General features: G+C 36.2%; 1 protein-coding gene across 1 annotated transcript in view; it reads right to left on the bottom strand.

The window, feature by feature from the left end:
* Positions 1–928: 928 nt before the first annotated feature.
* KIF5B (kinesin family member 5B) overlaps positions 929–20629 on the bottom strand; it is a 68942-nt gene continuing 49241 nt past the window's right edge. Inside the window, exons 10-26 of the mRNA XM_009895124.1 lie at positions 20202–20347; positions 18289–18437; positions 16743–16936; positions 15865–15933; positions 14541–14747; positions 12492–12635; positions 11673–11861; positions 10696–10813; positions 10288–10349; positions 10090–10199; positions 9794–9895; positions 7642–7702; positions 7458–7529; positions 7177–7281; positions 6436–6652; positions 4496–4628; positions 929–2093 (exon numbers count right to left, since the gene is read on the bottom strand). Coding sequence (XP_009893426.1) covers positions 2087–2093; positions 4496–4628; positions 6436–6652; positions 7177–7281; positions 7458–7529; positions 7642–7702; positions 9794–9895; positions 10090–10199; positions 10288–10349; positions 10696–10813; positions 11673–11861; positions 12492–12635; positions 14541–14747; positions 15865–15933; positions 16743–16936; positions 18289–18437; positions 20202–20347 — 2085 coding nt within the window. The 3' untranslated portion in view covers positions 929–2086. The remainder of the gene's footprint in view (positions 2094–4495; positions 4629–6435; positions 6653–7176; positions 7282–7457; positions 7530–7641; positions 7703–9793; positions 9896–10089; positions 10200–10287; positions 10350–10695; positions 10814–11672; positions 11862–12491; positions 12636–14540; positions 14748–15864; positions 15934–16742; positions 16937–18288; positions 18438–20201; positions 20348–20629) is intronic.

Raw genomic sequence — 20629 nt, 5'->3', positions numbered from 1 at the left:
ATTAAAAAAAAAGTTTAAATATAAAAAGGTGATGTACACTGAGCTACAGGCTAGTTGTTTAATCTATTTTGATTTATTTTTTAAACACAGCAATTTTCAGCACCAAAACCCATGATAATTACCTACAGGAATGAAACCCCCATTCACAGGCATGAGAAAAAATCCTGCTTCATTTGAATGTACTTTAAAGAAAGTTGGGGTTTTTTGTTTTTATGATTGCATATTAACAAACGAAGGTCTGAAAACCTGTAGTTAACATTGAGAAAGATAACAGACAGTGCTGTTTCCATTAGGAGAAATTTCATTCAAAATAGTTTGCTGTTCCTTTTCTTTCCTCAGCATGCTGTCTTTAATCATGCTCTAAAACAACTGCAGGTTTGGAGTGTTTGGCAGCCTTAATGAACAAAACAGTCTTAAAAGCTGAAAACTCCAAAGTAGTGAGATTTCCAACTGATACACTCAACCTTTCAAAAAAAAAAGTCAAACTATTAAAAATTCAGACTACTGTAGATATAGAAAAAAGTGGTTCAAGGTCTAAAATCTGACTACACTCCATCTTAATATAAATATTTTGTCTATTTATAATATAAAAGTTGAAAGTGATTTGCTGTCTGAACAGTGATAGAGTCTCTACTGTTTCCACAATAACTGATGCATACCCAGCAAAAAATTCAAGCCAGCACACAAAGTGGTACCTACCCAGTCTGGAATACTAACGGGATTCTTTCAGTAAGATTAAGTACCTTCTTTCTCAAAGACTTGGAAACTAATTCCTGTCCAGAGGGCAGCTGTTCTAAAAATTATAGTGGCTAAACCCTATGAATAAGTTAGGCAAATTATACTGTAAAATTTTAAAACCCAGATTCAGCTCAGTGGGAGTACTGGAGCTCAAAACCAAACCAAACCAACAAAAAAACCCCCAGTTTCATTTTGTTAGCCACATTACAGGACTTTATTGCAAAGAGAAGAAAAATATTCAACAACTACTACTTTGGACATTTCATATACCTACTTACAAACGGATTACAAATACAATTCAGGGTAGCACTATTTATTTTTATTTTTTTTTTAAACACACATCTCTGGGATTTCCAGATCCATCAGTTTTAAAAAGTTGTATCCTTTGTGTATCTGAATTCATTGGCCAGTTGCTGAAATTTTCTTTTTTGAATTGAAAGTTAAAATTTTAGCCCAAAATTCCAGTACTGTGTATGCAGTGGAATATCAAGTTAAATTTTAGGTTGCACTCATTTCACTATTATAAAATAGCAAAAGTGAACCATCACAGATACAGACAAATGGATAGACAGGCTCATCAGAATGAAGCAGAATGTTTTCACTCCACCAGACTGTACTGTGTGTAGAATCAAGAACAGGACAGATGGCATAATCCATTGCCAAAGTCTTTTTTGTAAACTTAGGTTTACTCTTATTACTGTACAATATTTAATTCTAAATTACCCGATAAACGGGCATTTAATCAGATAACAGTTAAACAGCCTTGTTCATATTGAACTCTTTAGTTCTGTGGTGTAGCGATCGCGGTGCCTTATGGCAGTTGTCGTAAGCACACTTCAGTATTCTTACACTGTACAAATAAATTCAGTTCCAATGCTCTATTCAGCATTCCAAAAGAAAACTGTAATGTAGAGTGCCGTTCTAATTCAGTGGGACACGTAGTGTTATGTGAAGTGATAAAAATGAAAGTATACTTAAACACTGTCGCACATTCCCTAAGACAATAAGATGTACACAAATTAAGCTAGAAAATTTGAACTAAGATTTTCTCAACGTACATTCAGCTTGGCACAGTGCAGACTAAATTTAAGACATGAAAGACAAACTGTGTAATGAGCAGAGCTACACTTTAAGTAACATGTCATTTTTCAAGACGCCAAAATTGCACTCTAGGTTGTTTTTTTGGGAATCAGTTAGCAGAATTTGTAGAAGGGGGAAGAGCTGTACAGGCCAGGTATAATTTATACATTTTCAAAAAATAATCCTACAGTCCCCAAAGGGAGAGATTATTGTCATGGAATGACTCCCTCTACATGATATCCAATCCTCCTCACGCTGCATTTACTTTTCAGCAACTGTAAGTGAGAAAAATAACAGTTAAGTGGTTGTACCTCATAAGCCAAAAAAGCCAAGTTAATTACATTTACAGTAGACCATATGCACTATTTACATAGCCTTTAAGAGCCCAATTCTTAGACCACTCAGATAAGTGCTAATAAAACATTTGCTTTAGAATAAGAAGTTACACAATGCAAAGCATTTAAGGAATGCTGTCTGTTACCAACAAATCTACAGCAGGATAATCTGACTGGGTATCCAATCTTGATTGCCTTAACGGAGTAAACACTATAACCACAAACCAATTATAACCCAGCTCCATTTCCCGTGACTATTGCTACTTTTCCAGGCCAGTGAGAACTGTCAGGATACAACCTATCAGCTGGTGCAGAGTTTTGACTTTGGTATTTTGGGAAGATGAAATAGGAATGAAGAGATCATTTGGTCTTAATCATCCTAAAAGTTTGATTTCTGTAGGGAAGTAACAGTTTGCCATCTCTGCATTTCTTTAATGTTTCCAGAATAATTTGTTAAATGGCAGTCTCCGAATGTAAAATCACGTTCCAACTGTACCAAAAGTTCTTCTCTAACCAGAAGTTGAGATGCTTAGTATCTGTATTAATCCTCAAAAAAATTATAACAGACATTACTACAGAGAAAAATAATACTGGCTACCTGAGTATTCACAAGCTCAGAACAAGTTAATATTTAATAGTAAAATAAAGTTCAAGAAAGTTTTGTTCCTTTACTTCCGTAAGGGACAGGTTCTTCCAAAAACAAAGACAGGAAAGTTGGAATGAATTATGACCACTCTCCTGCCTTTAAGTGCTAGACTCTGCTTGGTTCTACAGCAATAGGTAACACGCTAACATTAGAATTATACGAAAGCTTTACAACTGCTTAAGGGGTTGTGTAAACATACTGGGGGGGGGTTGTTTGTTAAAAAGGTGTTCTAGCCAATACGCAGCAATTTTCCACTCCTTCATGATTTATCTACAAATAGTCCAAAAGTCAAAGTGCTAAGTCTCCTTTTTAAATTCTCCACAACCAACAGTGAAAGCTCTTCTCCAGAGCAAGATGCAAGCTCATAATTTATTTACTTATTGCTGAATATATTAACTATTATAAGTACTCTTAAGGAAGTATGAAACTAAATAGGCTTTCTTCAGTTAGAATTCCAGACATCAGAGCATGTGCAAACTCTAGTAGGCATCTAAAATAAATTGGGTCAATTGTGCCTTGAAATGTCTCTACATTGGACAGCTGAGATAGCAACTGGGGACTACAAAAGCAATCTATCTGAAGATTAATCTCACCACAGCAACATAATCAAGAATCCAAGAATTGCCAGGTCCTTGTTCATTCAAGGTAAATGTTATTCAAAGTTACAGCACATATCACTGCAACCTCTGATTTCCTAAGAGACAGTACCGAACATTACCAGCTACCCTAACTAGTGCTGCATTCTGATTTTCTTCTCTAAATTGGAGAGAAAGCTTTGTTTCTTTTTATTAGCTCGCTGACTTCTCAAATGGAAACAAGATTAATGTAAGCTGCTCTGAAGCCCCTCAAAAGAGAAGCACCCAGGCACCAAGCACCACACAATCATTTTAGAAGTATTTTCAAACTGAACATGCAGATAACTTTAACTAAGGGAATGGCTAGAAGACATTTATGCGAACGCTCAAAAGTGAAGATGATGACAAAGAATGCAGCAAAGCATTCCTGTTAGGTGACCAACAGACCAACTATAATGCAGATGTTAATTAAAAAAGAGATGTGATTCTGTAAGCAACTGAAGCACATTAAGTACCAGACTACAAGTAATTACTGAGGACATTAGAGACATTTTCAAATAAGTGCACATATTAATTTCAGTTACTGTAAGTGTATTTTAACTAGCCTAACATTTTAAATTTACCGTACGGAGACATTAATTTTTCTGTTAAATACTTCCAAATTACAAACACATGAAGCAGCATGCATTTGTAGTAAGAACAGCAAATAAACAACATAAGAATAAGGTCATTTTTTATTTCATCACTGAATGTTTTCTGAAGAAAACCATATTTAAAGAGATACTAGCAAGCCAAACAAATTTAAACTGCCCACTTCTTTCCCAAACAGTAGCTATTGGCTGTGACTGGTAACTATCTCCAATTGACTGTTTTCACATTTTGTTCCTACTCCAGCAGAACAACTCCATAACTATCATTTTACAACAAACACCAGTTTTATAACAAAATCAGCAGCAGGATTAGTCAGATGTACATGTATACTGTTCCTCTAAGTATAAAATTCTGTAAGAAAAGAAGCTAATCTGATAATTTGGTTGATTTTATGCCACAGAAGGAACTGTAATAAAACTAATATGAAGGGGTTTAATCATATATTTAAAAATCCTACAAGACAAACTTACACTTTGTCTTGCCGTCCTCCACCTCCACGCAGTGCAACTGGCTGGCTGTTTTGAGTAAACGCACCTCCACCACGAATTGCACTTGGATGAGTTGGAGAAGCTGCTGGATGCTGGCCAGGACGGATCGGCTTAGCTGCATGAAAAGAAACATGACTTAAATATATACACCACAATTTTACCTTGATTATTCAAATTTACTAATGCTTTATCTTACAGTATCCCAAATGTAATAATAAAAATTGAATGTACTTTGAATATTAAAACAAGTTTAGGAGACGGTATTTTGAGAACTTAACAGATTAGTATCAACTATAACAAGTCCTGAAAAACAGAAAAAGTGTTGCTTTTACTGTCCCTATTAGAATTAAAGCCAGCAAAGCTTTTGATAATGATTATCTTCACATGTATTATCTGCCCCACGTAATGTATTTCCCTGTAAGTGTCCTACTTCTGGGCAATAAGGAGTCAAATAAGGTACATCATTAGATGAAGTTTCATGAGGGTTATGTTCCTGTAGGTAATCATTATACCCTGCTGTATTTCCCACATCTACTTGATTGGTAAGCCACTAGTTACTCTGCTCTGCAAATGGTTCTGGGTACCAATTAGTCCACAGGTAACATTGTTTCGTCAACTTCTTACCACCACATAAAAATAAAACTTGCTCTACTACCAAATTCAAAACCAGTAGTTTTGACAGGTAGTTCACAAGCTGCATAGACTTTGATAAACGAACTACATTTTCAATCAGTTTTGCACTAGCTCTTAACAGGACATGCACAACAGTATGAGTTTACAAAGTGCTGTAATATTAAGCAGAAACATTTAAAGTTTCAGCAGGTAAGAGGGGATATAAAGTACCTACAAGCTGCAACTGCATCACAAAGACAATTCTCAAGTTCTGCCTTAAAGGATCTTAAGTGATCTCCAGTAAGACATGCCTAGTTTAACTAGATGTTTAATTACAACAGGCTTTATACTTGTGCAAAGCTCACTAGAGAATTCTGTTTGTCTTCTTTGAGACTACTTGAGAGAAATATAAGACAGGAAAGCACCTGTCTTCAGGCTACCACTCGAAATGACCAAGAAAAAAAATTAGGACTTCATTCCTCAACAGCTCTTTGCAGACCTTTGCAGAATGAGTGAAATTTAACTGCACCACTCATTTCAGGTGCATTCACATTTAACAGAAGTGTATTGATTACTGAAGTCCTGACACAGGACAAGAAGGCTGGAACAAACAGATACTGCTACAACAATGTAATAGGCACAGTTAAGTCTTCCACCAGTCACACATCCTCTTGGCCCTCAGCACTTTACAGCATGATGGCAGGTGGAGGACCAAGGGAATACGACTGCCTTCCCACCACACAGTAAGAAACACTACTAGCTACTACAGACTTTTGGGTTTTCCGTTCTTTTCCCCTAGGGAGTGGCTGTGGGGTACTGAATGCTTTGGAACAAAGACCCAAAAAGGCAATTAGGGATCTTCGGATGTTAGTTGTGGATTTCTGTCTGCCTCCTCCCACAAGATCAAGAGACAGCAAGACAATTTTGTTGTTGTTTAACATGATGGCTTAATCTCTCCCCTTAACTTTGGAATACCTAGTCTTAGAAATTCTTATGGAATCATGTTGAAGACCTAAGACTCACATCCAGTGTATTGTTTTGTTCTAGGAAATGGCACACACATTCAGGCTAGAATTCTAGGTGGGTAAGCCTTTCCCAGCATGCACGAAAATCCAGCTACCAGAAAGAGACCCATTAAAAACAAACAAACAACCACCCCAACCAACCATACACACTCACAGTCTATTAACCAAAATATAACTCATGGTAGAAAATACACCTTGTTCCTGCACGCAGTTCCAAGATACATACATGCACAGAGATATCAGGAGACAGATGAAGCTTTACAGGGCAAGGGATTCTCTACTAACCAATTTGCGCAGAATGTCCTCTTCTGGCCATATTCTTGGATCTTACAGCTTCCTTTATACGGTCTACTTCTTGCTGATACCGTTTGCGATCACGAGAAGCATTCTCTTTGGCTTCCTTCAGTGCAGACTCCAAAGCTTTAACTCGTTCCGCTGTAGCTCTAAGTCGCTTCTCCAGTTTAGGAAGTTCACAGCGGAGATCTGCGTTATCGCGTACCAGCTACAAAACCAGAATCGATTATTTTCTTGGTATGTCTCTTCATGGGGAGAGCCAACCAACACCCTCATGCCCCTCAACAGACAAAGTAGGGCTGGTATATTATCTTTGCTTAAGCTTTTAGTAACTCTAATAGCTCATCAGTAAAATAGTTATTTGCAAATCAGTTACTGTGGAAGAACATGCTACCCAACATAGGCATTTAAAGTCTACATTCTTTTTCAGTCAGAGAGAGACAGGCAAGCATCCCCCAGGCTGATATACTAACTCTAAACACTAACTTGGATGTTCTTCAGTTTAAATGCAGCTGTTTTGTTACATACCCACATGCACTTAAAAAAGCTATTAATTTACTTTCTAGGAAAACTTTAGTCTATTGTTTTGTATCAAGAGACACACTCAAGATGGAGAAGTATTAAACTATAAAACAGTTACTTTATGACCAAATATGCATTCCGTCGCTTCTAAAATAATGCACCTTAAGTAGTTTGTTTTTAATTAAAACTTGAAATTAAGCATCATTGTACCTGCTTGTGAACTTTTGTAAGCTGTTCAAGATTATTCTCAAGGAAGGAAATCTTCTGTTTTTGTGCAGCACTGCCCCCTGTATCATCCGAGTCAATCTCGGCACTCTGCAGTAACAAAAGCACAGGGAGGGAGAGAGGAGGCTGAGTACAAATCTGAACTTGTGTATTACAATCAAGCCAGAAAAATGACACCACATAAAGATCAATACCTAATTTAGTTCTACACTGAAATTTATGTAGCATTCTCAGAAACACCAAGTTTCACTACAGCACCACGTTACCTTTTTCACTCTAGTAGCCAGATCTTGAACAAACAGCTTCCGAAGATTGTGAAGAGTCTGAAGTTCTTTTGCCTACAGTTAAGGACAAGGAATTAAAAAAAAAATTAATTAAAAAGCCCCAAATCACTCGGGGGTGTGGAGGGAAACAAGCATTGACATTTGGAACATATTCTGATTATCTTACCACAGTCTCTTCCAAACCCTTTAAATCTTGCCTCGCTTGTTCCCGTCTGTCCTGCATAACCCTAAAAGAGAATAAATTCAGCCTGAAACATCTGAGCAAAATTGGAAATTTTAGTATTTTAGGAGATTAAAGTGATAAACACTATACAGTACGAATTAAAAATGTTTTTCAGTTGAAGTCCTCAATTAATGATATAACGAACAGATGAAACCACACTTAGAAATCCACATGGGGTGGGGGTTGGGAGTGGGGAGGATAAGATGGAAGTACTTTTAATATTGAAGGAGTACAGGCAAGTACATTCAGATGCATAAATTGTAAGTTTCTCAAACAGAACCATAGAATCATTTAGGTTCGAAGACCTTTAAGATCATCAAGTCCAACCGTTAATCTACCCCTGCCAAGTCTACCACTAGACCATGTCCCTAAACAAAGGCTCTCTGAGTCAGGCTCATTATGAATCCTTGGGGAGATGATGAGTTCTTATCTCTGACCAGCTGAGATGATAGATTAAGGATTTTTTTTTTTTGTTGTTCTATCGCCTCACCCCGAACACATTTGCCAAAGCTGGCATCATAAACAACAATCTCAGTTTACAGGAATATAACCTACTGATTATCACTTTATAGAGCTTCTGTCTTCCTATTTAACGTGAAAGCATTTACTGCACTGCTAACATTCTCTCTCAGAATTATAAGGCAACGCAATTACTAAGATGACAGGATACAGGAAGAGTATTTGGACTTGCTAAATGAATAAACATTTGAAGTAATATTTTAAAGAATATCTCAGCATCCTATCCATTTTCCAAGCCACAGTGGAAAAGTATTTCCAGGCATCTCTAGACAATGCCAAGTAAAAAAAAAAAGTGAATAATCTGCATTGTTTCTGGTCTGTCATTTGCCATGCACGTTTATGACATACAATGGAAAATAACTGGATTCAAAAAGGCTGGGGGAGGACACAGAATACCAAACTAATTTTTAATGTTTCTTTGCAAGTCTTTTGAAGAGGGAAGTTTCTAATACAGCAAGTGCCTTTAAGGGATCAATGCTATACACAGCATATACATAGCCTGCAAACTAAAATAAGAAGCAATATGTGCTATGTAATATGTCAAATGCTATAAGACAAGAAAACCTACTGTAACTAATGTAACTTTTGTTATCATTTTGGCATATAAATAAACCAGAATAAGATGCATTCACAGGAGCAGAGTCCTGTTAAAATTTTAGTCAGTTAAACCAACATTGTATTTCACAGGAAGGCTAAAAGAAAAAAAAGTGTTGCTTATTGGCTACTAGTACAGACCAATCAGGTCTCTCTGATTATTTCAAATACTATGATAAAAACCTGAAAGCCACTATGTGGTTTTAAACGTGGCCAAAAAGCACGCACTTTTTCAAAAGTTAAGTATAATGTAGTTTTAACTTCTGTAAAGAAATTCATATATGCTCAAAAGGGGTCGCTACTGATACTTGTGTAAGTAAATTCGCATATGCTCGAAAGGGGTCACTACTGATACCCTAGAAACGTTTCCAGCTGATTATGGTTAGATTTCTAGAAGTTGAGAACTGTTTTTCAGCTTGACCCTTGGATACTTACCTGGTAGCAGAATTCAATTCTAATTATTACATTAACTTTTCAGTTTCTAATTCACTAATACACTCTATTTAATTACTCAATGAAGTATGTAGCAGCTTAATCTCAAGAATAAGCCAGTTAGAACCACCCTAACTAGTAAAATCACACAAGAACAAAAAAAATAAATAAATAAGGGAACAGAAGAAGCGGAAAAAAAAGATTAAGGGGACAGAAGTAAAAAAAAAAAAAAAGGGAACTGTTACAAGCCTCTTCCAGTCTTGGAGCATGCAATACTTAGCTGCCAATTGAAAAGTAAATTATTCCAACTTTCAGCATCTTAAGAAAGAAAAGGTTTTGGCCTTCTTATCTTACATCATTTTACTTCCAATTTTAAATATTAAGGCAGTGCAAAGGTTTCAAAAAAGTTAACTTCAAGAGGGCTCTGGAGCCTTTCTCTTTAATAAGTATATCATTCATACAATAAGAGCCACTTCATCATATTAGGTCACTAGTTTTTTAAATGTAAGTGTTCCCACACAGATTTGTTTTATGCACGACTATCACTTACGTAAGTTCATGTAGTTTTCTACTTTTTTCCTGATCAGTTGCTTTCAACTTCTCATGCTCAACTCTAAGACGTTCCTGTTCAAGCATCATCTTCTGGTTTTGGCTGAACACAGAAAAAAAAATACTACATCAACTGAACCGGTCAGACAATATTTGGTAAAGCAACACAAGTTAGAAAGACACTGCTCGAGGAAACCCTTGCCACTTCCTTCCCACCGTACTATGCTTCTGTACTCAACTGTACTTCTGTACAATCCAGAGACATTTGGCACTAACAAAATAATGACAATTGCTTACTCTTGAAGTTCAGTGATAAGTTTCTCCTTTGCATCAACTTCATCTCTTAGGCTACTGATTTGTTTCTGATGTGTCTCACGATGACTCTGAATTTGCTGTTCCACAGCTTGCTGTTAGAAAAAACAGTATGTATTATATGCTTTAAGAAGTTGCCATACTTCACTTTAGTTTTCAAAACAACCAATGAAATTAACTTACCTTGACTTCATTTGCAGTTTGAACCTTATTTAAGTGCTCTTTCTCCATCTCATGGACTTTTTCTAGTAGGGACAGAAGAGAGAAAAGAAAACACTTTTCAGCCAGGTAATTAAGCAACCACAGGGAAGATGGTGTTAATTTCTCCTTTCCCCCGCAACACCTTAAAATTTGGAAAATGTCTCCTCTCATCACAAAGATCAACTAAATCAGTAACATCTTCAACTTAATCCTATCTGTAGCAGTTCTTTCAAACAACAAACACGCTTTCCCATTGACTAATTCTGCATGTTCCGTAACAAAAGCCATTCTATAGCTCTGCCCTTCAATCTGAATAGAAGAGAACACTTTCCTATTTATTACTATATACTTAAAACGGTGGTGGGTGGGGTGTAGGGAGGCAATTCCTACCCTGTGCTCGGAGTTGAACTAATTCTTCATTAAGGGAATCCACAGACTCCTCCAGTTGCCTTTTCTTCTGTTCCACATTCTGAAGATATTCAGTCAATGACTTGATCTTGGCTTCATGCTTGTAGAATGGAAAGATTCATTTACTTTGGAATTAGGAATCACAGAATTACATCTGCATAAATAGTTTATACTTATTTTTAAACAAGTAACCTGATCTCAAAAGAAAAATGGTCCCGACTAAACTTTAAGAAGAATATGAGTACTCAAGTAGATCTGTAATGTAGCCTGTAAGACAATGTCTTTATTCTGGATTGGAATGAAATAAATTTTTGGCTGGGAGAAGAGATGTTTTGAATGTTCAATACTATCAGGGGCAAGAGAGTCCTGCTCTATTTACAAGACTGCACTGAAATACGCATCTCCTGATTTAAGAGAGATGACCATCTGTATGTAAAACAAAATACAGAAAAATTAAATCGTGTATGTAGATCACAATTTTCAGTTTTAGAAGTCACACTACTGATCTTTTCTAACAATGGCATTAAAATGGCCTTTCTCACATTAGAAGTAAATTTAATCTGCTATGCAAGCATACTGTAATCTTCCTATGCCATTGCTACCTCTCCCACTTCCCACTTGCTGCATTAGTAGGCAGAGTTCTCACTAGCCACTGCTTCTGTAAGACACATATTTGTAAAGGATCCTGTGATGGAGAACATATGGACCCTAGTATTTAATACAAATGTTACCAAAGCAGTAGCAGGCTACAGACACATTGCAGAAATTCTGACATCCTGTCACACAATTACCAAGAAGCATCCAAACTGAGAAGAGTTTTGAGGATACAGCTGAATCTTGTGGCTGTTCAATCACAATGTACTTTGTTAGGTGCCAAGAAGAAATTGCAACTTCCCCCACCCAGCAGGTTAATGAATTCAAAAGAACATTTAAGAAGTACAGTGTAAAGAAACACTTACCTGTGAGATACGGAGCTGGCAGGCAGCCAACTCCTTTTCGTTTTCCTCCATTTTCTTATTGCTTTCTGCTTGTGTGCCTTCTAACTGTTTGCAACGTTTCACCATTGTTTTTACTTCTGATTTCATTTTACTAATGTACAGTCTTGCAACCGTGAATTCTTCATCTATCATGCCAGTTCCCTCAGGCTGCTGAAAAGTATGGTATGACACATTTAGAAAGCTCAGATAATAAAAGAGAATTAAAGATGAGCTGGAGCAAAACCTAGTGCCCGGCACACATCCCCTGCCTCGACTGATAATCAGAGCATTTACACACCAAAATGTAACTTTTAACTTTTCTAACTGATTATTTAGAAGTTTACACAAAGGTAATGAGTCACTTGAAGAGGGAAATACAGTTCGCTATAGATTTTTAACACTGCTCACATCCTTGTCCTACAGTGATCTTCTAGATTTATCTTTTCAGTTCCTCATTCCATTTTTAATAAGTAACATCTTAATTGCCACTGTAGGTCAGCATTAGATTGAGGGTGCTGTTGACTATGACCATTTCAAATGGCAGTTTAACAGTGAGAATGAAAACACTACTTCAGGGGGGAAAAAAAAAAACCATACCTGCTCTTCCTTAACTTTGCACAATAAAGTTCTGTTTGGGACCTGATAAGTCACAGCATAAGCAAGGGATAAGCTTATGCCCAAATTATTAATATAAATGAGGCTTGCTATGGTGGTTCTTTTTACCGTACTAAGAAAACTGACCCCATGTATTCACAATGTATGTGCCTAATACATGGCATTAAAAATTGCGATAATTCTTACCTTGACATCATTATTTCCTACTGCGATTCCTATCTCTGCAAGATCTTTTAGTAAGGAGGCCATCATCTCTGTCGCTCGTTTCTTCTGATGGTTGGTCATTTCTTTAAGTTTCTGAAGCTCAGCATCTATACTGGCTAGAGTGACCTACAGCAAAAGAAGTTTTAATAAACAAAAAAAATATCTTGTTTTTAGAACTACTTTCATATTATTTATTTAAATACTACAATATGTTGTTGCCTACTGAAACATCCCATTTTTATGTCTAAAACTAGATTGGTATCAACCTACGTGAATACATCATAGAGTAAAAATTTAGAAGCCCGAGAGTGATGGTATTTCTTCTGAAAAAAAAAAAAAGTAAGTACTGGGGAGAGAGGCCTTCAGCTCACAAAAACATAATCTTTCAATTCTGCAACAAAATTCACGTCAACATTGTTAAACAGCACTCAGAGTTATAGACGGTTAAATATTGCAGAGGATTGCATTTATAGGAAAAGGGTATATAGACGACAAGTCAAACCTTTTCACCATATTTTGGTAAAGGAAAATAATTTCATCTTTACCTGTACAGCTCTTAAATCTTTCCTACTTGCAAATCAAAAAATGGCACCCAGTTTGGAAAGTTCATAAGTGCTACACTTACTCTAGAGCAGTTTTTCAGCTAGTTTGAGCTTCTGTGCTTGTAATAGCTGCAGCTCAGCAGCTTGCATACTCAGAAGTTGTCTGCTCTCTGTTCTTCAGTTTTTAAAAAATGCCAGAAGTTTTACAGCAGGAAAGTTTGAGCCAGTGGTGCCAAAGGATGGTTACTGCATGGGTTAGCTGTGACAGACCGAGAACAGCGAAATGCCTTAATTTTGCTATGTATAACAGTTGTTGCTTTCTCCTGGACTGAGAGGACTCTTAACAGATGTTAGTTATAATATTTAGAATCACTTGGTTAACTATAAACTAATATAAAATATGTATAAACAACAAAACAAAAAGACAACAAAAAAAACCCCACATACACTTCAGAATCATACACACATACAGCTAGCCTATTCCACCAATTTTTTAATGCTGCTCATAATAGGAAGACCAGAGATCATCCAACTTTCAGCTGACCTTGAAGTGATATAAGTTACCAATAAAGATTACTCAGAATACTTAGAAGTTTAAAGAGAGGTTTCATGATCTTGTGAACATCAATTTTAACGCCAGTGTTGTATCTAGTCAAATCTCACTAACTGAAAATTGAAAGCCACATTCACTAGAAGACCTTGACCCACTCAATTTTCAAGACTAGAAGAATGAGACTTGCACCATCACATATTCTGTCTGCAATGCCAGCAAATAAGCCAATCCTTTCTAGTACTTAGGATTTTAAGATAGGTGGAGGATTAACTGTTTAAAACTGATTGAAGTCTGTCAAATAATTGGCTACCAAAACTGCCAGTCCAGTCAGAAACTATGCGGGTATGTGAGGAGGCATATGGTATTCATCCTGCAGGATGGATGCTGCATCTGTTTTTTAACTAGAGCGATCTTTTGGAATTTGTCCTCAGTGCTGAAGGCTACTCCTTTCAGAAAGTAAAATCAACTGCCTATTTTTGAAGGCATCAAGGTAAGTTATATTTTACGTGCCATAAATACACCATGCAAATACATATTCCTTTCAAGAAAAGCTGTAGCATGCTCACTGCAATTTCAAGATTGGAAGGAGCAATTCTTAAGTGAGGATTACCCCAACTGCACCAGAGAGACAAAAAAAACTGAGTCAGATCACCAGCATGTAATTAAAGTGGTAGCTTCTGATATCTAGGATTTCTCGGAATACTCTTCAGGTAGTAAAACGCCATAGGTTCTAAAAAGTTGACAGCGATCAAGGTCAATATCCACTGTGCACTTTTCTGGAGCTTACTAGTTTTAGGAAACCATCCTTTGCTAAAACTAAAAAAGTTTTAGACTTAAGCTCCCATTTCCCCTTAAATGACTTCAAGCAAGAAATACAGGTAAGACAAGAAAAGTTACATTGAAGACTGTCAGTAATTTCTTATCCCAATTTCTTACCGATTTCTGATTGAGTTCATCACTAAGCAGTTCGTATTCCTTTGCCTTATCTTCTACTTCCTGAGACTTCTGATCATAATTGACAGCTAATTCTTCAAGGGCTTGTAGCACCTCTTTCACTTCCTCTTTAGAGGCATCATTTTCAGCCTGAAGGCGATTCAATTCTGCTTGAAGGTTGTCTTGGTCCCGTCTGGTTGATGCTAGAAGCTACAGCATTGATAGAGATTTATTGAAAATTATAACAAATAAATATCAAGAAAATTCCATGTATAAGTTGATTCTTATTAAAGCTTTTAGCTACTACAATAGCTTATATAAACGTTTTTAGTGTCTAGCATCATGCAATAAGGATGCTGAGGACAGGTACAGTGAGAATATAACGAACAATTAAATTTATCATCTATATCCATAGGTCTTTAGCTTTTAATGTATTTTTAAAATGGAAGTGATTGCAAATCAAGACACATAAGGACAGCAACTGGAAATGCACATGGGATATTTCAGGTTCTCAAAAAAGCCACTGAACATTACTCATGAGTCTGAAATTGTCAACAGTCTAGGGACTAAGCTTCCAGCATTTTCACACTGTTAGCTGCTGAAGAATAACTAAACGAAGTGAACAGTTGCTAAAGAGGCAGTTTATTGAAGTAAGATCAAACAGTAGCTGCAAATTCCCGAGTCCTTGACCCACTTCTTTCTTCCCATGTACACAAAGATTATTATTTTTCGAATCTTTGTGCTATATAGAATTGTTTTCTCTTATACCTTGACTAAATGAAATTAACAATTTCATTATTAATAGGTATTTTCCCCATTTAATTAAGGTACATCACCAGCAACATGTGCACACAAATCATTTGAATATTCTAGTAAGTATGGTCTGAAGTAACCCATAGATCCTTCCTTTTTCATTATGGGCCATTACATTTCCCTCCCCCTCCTTCTCTCTCTGTAAAGCAACTGATCAAAAGTAAACCTTAAAACAGATTTCTTAGAGTAAATCAAGGTATCTTCAGATTTTACAAACTGCTAACTTTGCATGGGGAAAACTGCCAATGTCTTTGCATAAGATATTTCAATTCCTTCACTCTTAACGGACATTGAAGGTTCAAGTAAACTGTTTTAAGTTTAGCCATTAGCTCAGTGTAAGTGGGAGAGGAATGAATAGGGAGAGCATGTAGATAAGGAATAAAAGAACTATTGTACAGTAGTAAGCTGCCATTCTACTCCCTGGTCATAAACTGTGACCTATTCAGAACATCTCAAATTTCTTTCCTGTAAAAGACAAACAAAAATAGAATAAAGATGCAAGAGCAAACCTCACCTCTTCCTGATCCAACATTTGTGTTTTCAGTTTTTCTACTAGTTGGCTCTGCTGATTAATTTCTTCATCCTGCAGTTGAAGTAAGACTGCGTTCAATAAACTGACAAATACCATTCCAGAAAAATAATTTAAGAGACAGTAGATGTTAGACATCTAACTTTTCCATATTCTGAGACAACTATATAAAAATCAAAGCAATAAAAATAAAAATAATCCTTTTAATTTCACTGGCTGATCCATTACGCTTTTAACCTGGCACGTATGTGTAAAACACCATGCTTTGAAGACAAAACTCTTAGACCTGTGCTTTTGCAAGTCTTCTCCACGTTGTTCTAACTTCCAAGAAACAATTCGGATTTAATGAAAAGATTTTTTTCTCCTCTCCAAATGTAGTACTACTGCTTAAACTTAAAATTATGTTCAAATAAAATATGCATGACATGGAAGGTAACAACTGCTGTCTTCAAGTTACTCACTTTCTTGCTTTCTAATTATTTTCCTTCTGGTAGAGCATTATTACAAACAATCAGCTAGGAATGTGCTACCCCCAGAAAGTAGAAATACCATTCAAAATTCTCATTAATTTTTCCTTCCTAACTTTCATTTTTATCTTGTTTTCTATGTACTGATACTTTAGTTTTCGGGACATTTTTTAGTAGTTTCAACAAAGGAAGCAGAGCAACTAAGAAAGGAAGCTCACTTAGGACCAGATAAGGCAATCTTGACTTTGTTAATCAGAGATTCAGAATTAGAGTAGGCACTCCCAGAAAATATTTAAGCAAGCTATACTAACAAATGAAGACTGACAAATTCAATATTACATAATATAGTTCAAGATGTATTTCCAAGAGGTCTTACATTAAATAAGAATGGCATACCTTGTCATCCAGTTGTTTGTATAGTTTGGCAATTTCTTCCTCACATTTTCTTCTCTCCGCATCAGTGAAATTGCCAGTTACTCCAATTGTGGTAGCTGGTTTATCATTAATAACAGTAATATCCTTGTCCACTGCAAAAGCTTCTAAGTTGGCCTTCTCCTTGTCAAACTGTTCATCAACTGGTACAGTCTCCCCTTAAAGAAAAGAATATACTTAGTTTAAGTACTGTCAGCATGAAGTATTTTCCACAAACAGCCTTGAGAAGTATTACATACTCCTTACTAACAGTACTGCTCCACAGTTAGTAAGCAATTTCACATGATTACATGGTAAAAAAAATGACCACTAGATCATTCAAACTCTCTCCTGCTTACCACAGAACATTATATTTCATCCAGTTACTCTGCTATGAGCTCCAAATCTCACATCAAACTATATCTTCTAGAATAGCACCTAACTTGTCCCAAAGACAGAAAATCCTTTCTTTTCCCTTGGCAGTCTGTTTTGCTAGGCAGCCATATTTACTTTTAAATTGCTTTGCTTCTAATTTAATATATTTGTTCAGTTACACTTTTATCCTTTTATGTCCATTAAGCCTTTTTGGATAAGAACACTTACCTAACTTTGCATAGAAAAAATACCACACACACTAATCAAGGCACTTTCCTGGTAAACTAAACTAAATTCCTTAGGCACCTTATTACAACATTTTATGCAGTCCTTGGATGGTATGGGCTCTTTTCAACACTCCAGTACCTTGTGTCAATATTCTGGAAGAACTATACTTAACATTTCAGGTGTGGCCTCATACCATCTCTAGAAAAGATTTAAAAATAGAAAAAATTAAAAAAACATATTGCACTGAGCTTACTTAAGCAAGCCCATTTTTCTTAGGTTTACACCAGGATGAGGTGCAGCTGCCTACAAGATTGCAAAACCGTCTTCTGTAGCTGCCAAACTCCAGAATACATCTGTAAGTATGACCTATGTTCCTCCATTCCTGAATTTAAGGCTTCATATTTAACTTGCATTTTGCCAGACTCTTCAATAGATAAGATGTCAGTTATTCAGGAAGAAAAAACGGGAACTCATTTCGTACTGTCAGCAATACTGGTTTTGGGGTGAGTTTTTTATCTATTAACACGTTTGAGTTTCAAACAAAGATAAGGTCTTGTGATAATGATTTGAATTAGAAAACCAAACCAGAGGAAACTTTACTCAGTTTCTGCATTTACAATTAATATCATTTTCTTCTCCCCCAAAATAAAATTTTTAGACTGTAACTCCAGTTCTGTAGCAAACGAAGCATTGAACAACCTAATACCAATATACTTCCAGACATTTTTGCCATTATGTGATTATTAGAAGTTGTTCCAGTTGCAACACAGTGAAAAATATGAAGCTCCTATGTCAACTTATTATCCTAGCTTTAATATTCCTACTACTGTCTTGCATAGGTCTTAGTTATTTTTTGTATCCTGAATACTAATTCAGTGTCTATCGTCTTGCCTAAAGTTTGCAGAACAAAAATATAACTGCTTCTCACCATTCCGCCATCTGTTGAGTTCATTCTCTAGCCACTGTATGGTGTTACGCAAAGTCTTGTTTTTCTCTTTTTCCTTCTCATATTTTTTCTTCCATTGTTCTGCAGTGAGCTCCACGTTGACACAGACTGTGTTCTTAATGGTCTTAGCTCTACATAGAAAGAGCAAAAAGCTCTGAAACTTTTTTTTTTAAGAAAAGAATTAAAGGCTCTTAAATGAAATGTCTCCGTATCACTGGTGAAAGCATAAACAATCCCACCTCTTACAAAAGCTTATTTCAACTCCCTGCCAACTTACTAGTCTTTCAATTGGATTGATACAACTGTTAATGGACAGAGCAATACAATAAACTTTGGAAAGGCTGAAAAATCTCAAGCTGGTTGAGTTGGAAAAATTCAGGTGCATACTTTCACCTGAAACAATTTGAATCAGGACAGTGCACATCTTTGTTCAAAGGGTATCATTCACCACAGCTGGCAAACATTTCTCCAATGGAGAGTATAACACTTCGAGGGTGTAAAAGATCAAGCTTATTTAACAAACAGCCCATTTTAACTGAAAATCCAGTTGTTGGATGTCCATTAACCAAAAAGGTGAACGAGCTACAAAGTTCAGACTGATTGCCTACATTCAGTTCAGGTGCCCCTCGCTTACCCCAATAATTCTTCTCCCACTACCAAATCCCGCCCCCCCCAAGCCCCAAAGATGAAAACAGGAAAAAGTTTAGTGGTATATACAAATTCCTTCTCCCCCCCCCCCTTATGACTCCTATAAGCATCTTTCTGCAAAGTCTTACTGGGACTGATTACTACCAAAAGGTACATGATTTCCTACTAAGTTATGGGATACTTATCTAGCCTTCAGTTACTACAGCTGAGGGTTTCAACATAAATTTAACACCTCTAGAAGGTTGAATTAATATACCAGACCAAGTATGGTAGCTGAGAGAGAAGCACAATCTAGTAACTCCTGAAGAAGTCAAGAGCATGAGGCAGTGAAACTAGAGCTACAGCTGGAAGACACTTCCCAATAGCTCATTCAAGAATTACTAATAGGAAAGGAGCGCCTAGATTCTGAAAGAAGACCAAAAAAACCTCCACTGCTGCAGAATGCAGTCATTACTCCACACCCACTAATGATCAATATTCTGCCAGGGTTTTAAGGAGTTCTGGAGTCATTTAGTCTACTTTCCATAATAAAAATCTTCTCTGAAAAGACCAGTAGAAAACTATCTTGTTGAATTAAAGCAGAAAAAGTAGGCTAACAGAAGACCAGGTGAACTAAGTGAAATGCTGACAGCATTTGCAATGTGCTCCAATAAATGAAGTGATTAAATCTAGTGGTCAGGAACTAGAGTATTACAATGAAACATTAATAACAGAGTGGCAAAGAAGTGATACCTAACAAAATATCAAATTTGAAATAGGTACTTATAAATTCAATTACAAATGACACAGGAATTTAGAAGTATTAACTCAAATGTTACTGGAATGCTAGATACAGGAAACAGACCAAAAGATGTAATTTAGCATGCTGTCGAAAAAGGTTGGCAAAGGACAGGCTCTCCCAGCACATAAAGGATTCAACTTAACAGGGGAAAATTCATTCCTCCCTCCTTCCACATTAAAGAAAAAAGAAAGAGTATTAATTGCCTTCCAAGACTGTACATTAAACTGAATTTTGAACCAAACTATACGCTGTCTTCCTGGAAATAGACAGTCTTTAGGTTCCTACCCAATTTAAGTATTTTTATATAGATAAGACATCACAACATTTAGCCACATGTGCAATGAAGAATTACAGAAAGTAAACATTGTAATTAGTTTGGTGCAGGAATCTTAATAAAGTAACTTACTTCTCATTCTGCATTTATTTCTGAGCATAGCAAGAGCACAATACTAAGTCATTTACTCACCTTTGGCCAAAGAGAAGAGTAGATTTAGTTTCAGACTCATTGTATGAAGATGGAGAACAGCAAATAACAATAGTGGTTCTGCAATTACCCCCTAATGAATCTTGAAGGATTCTGGTCATTTTGCTGTCACGATATGGAACGTAAGTCTACCAAGAAAGTGGTTAAATGAATCAGTCACAGCTTGTCAGACACATTATCTAATTTATTGAAATAAGAGCTATGCTTTTGCTAGGTATAGCTTCATTAGAAAGACATTAAGTTCTACTTTAATTCATAAAGCATAAGACAACACGCATGGGATAACACAAAATTGTACTTCTACGTTTGGTAACTTCTAGAGTACAAGAAAACTATTAGTATGATGCTTACGTCCCTCAACATTAAATGTAACTTTATTAATCACCAGTATCAACATCAATACAGTACAA

The sequence above is a fragment of the Charadrius vociferus genome, unplaced genomic scaffold (genome assembly GCF_000708025.1).
Source record: "Charadrius vociferus isolate BGI_N301 unplaced genomic scaffold, ASM70802v2 scaffold61, whole genome shotgun sequence".
NCBI classification, from domain to species: Eukaryota; Metazoa; Chordata; class Aves; order Charadriiformes; family Charadriidae; genus Charadrius; species Charadrius vociferus.
Note: the sequence above shows the minus strand (reverse complement) of the source record. Positions and strands in the feature narration are given on the sequence as shown.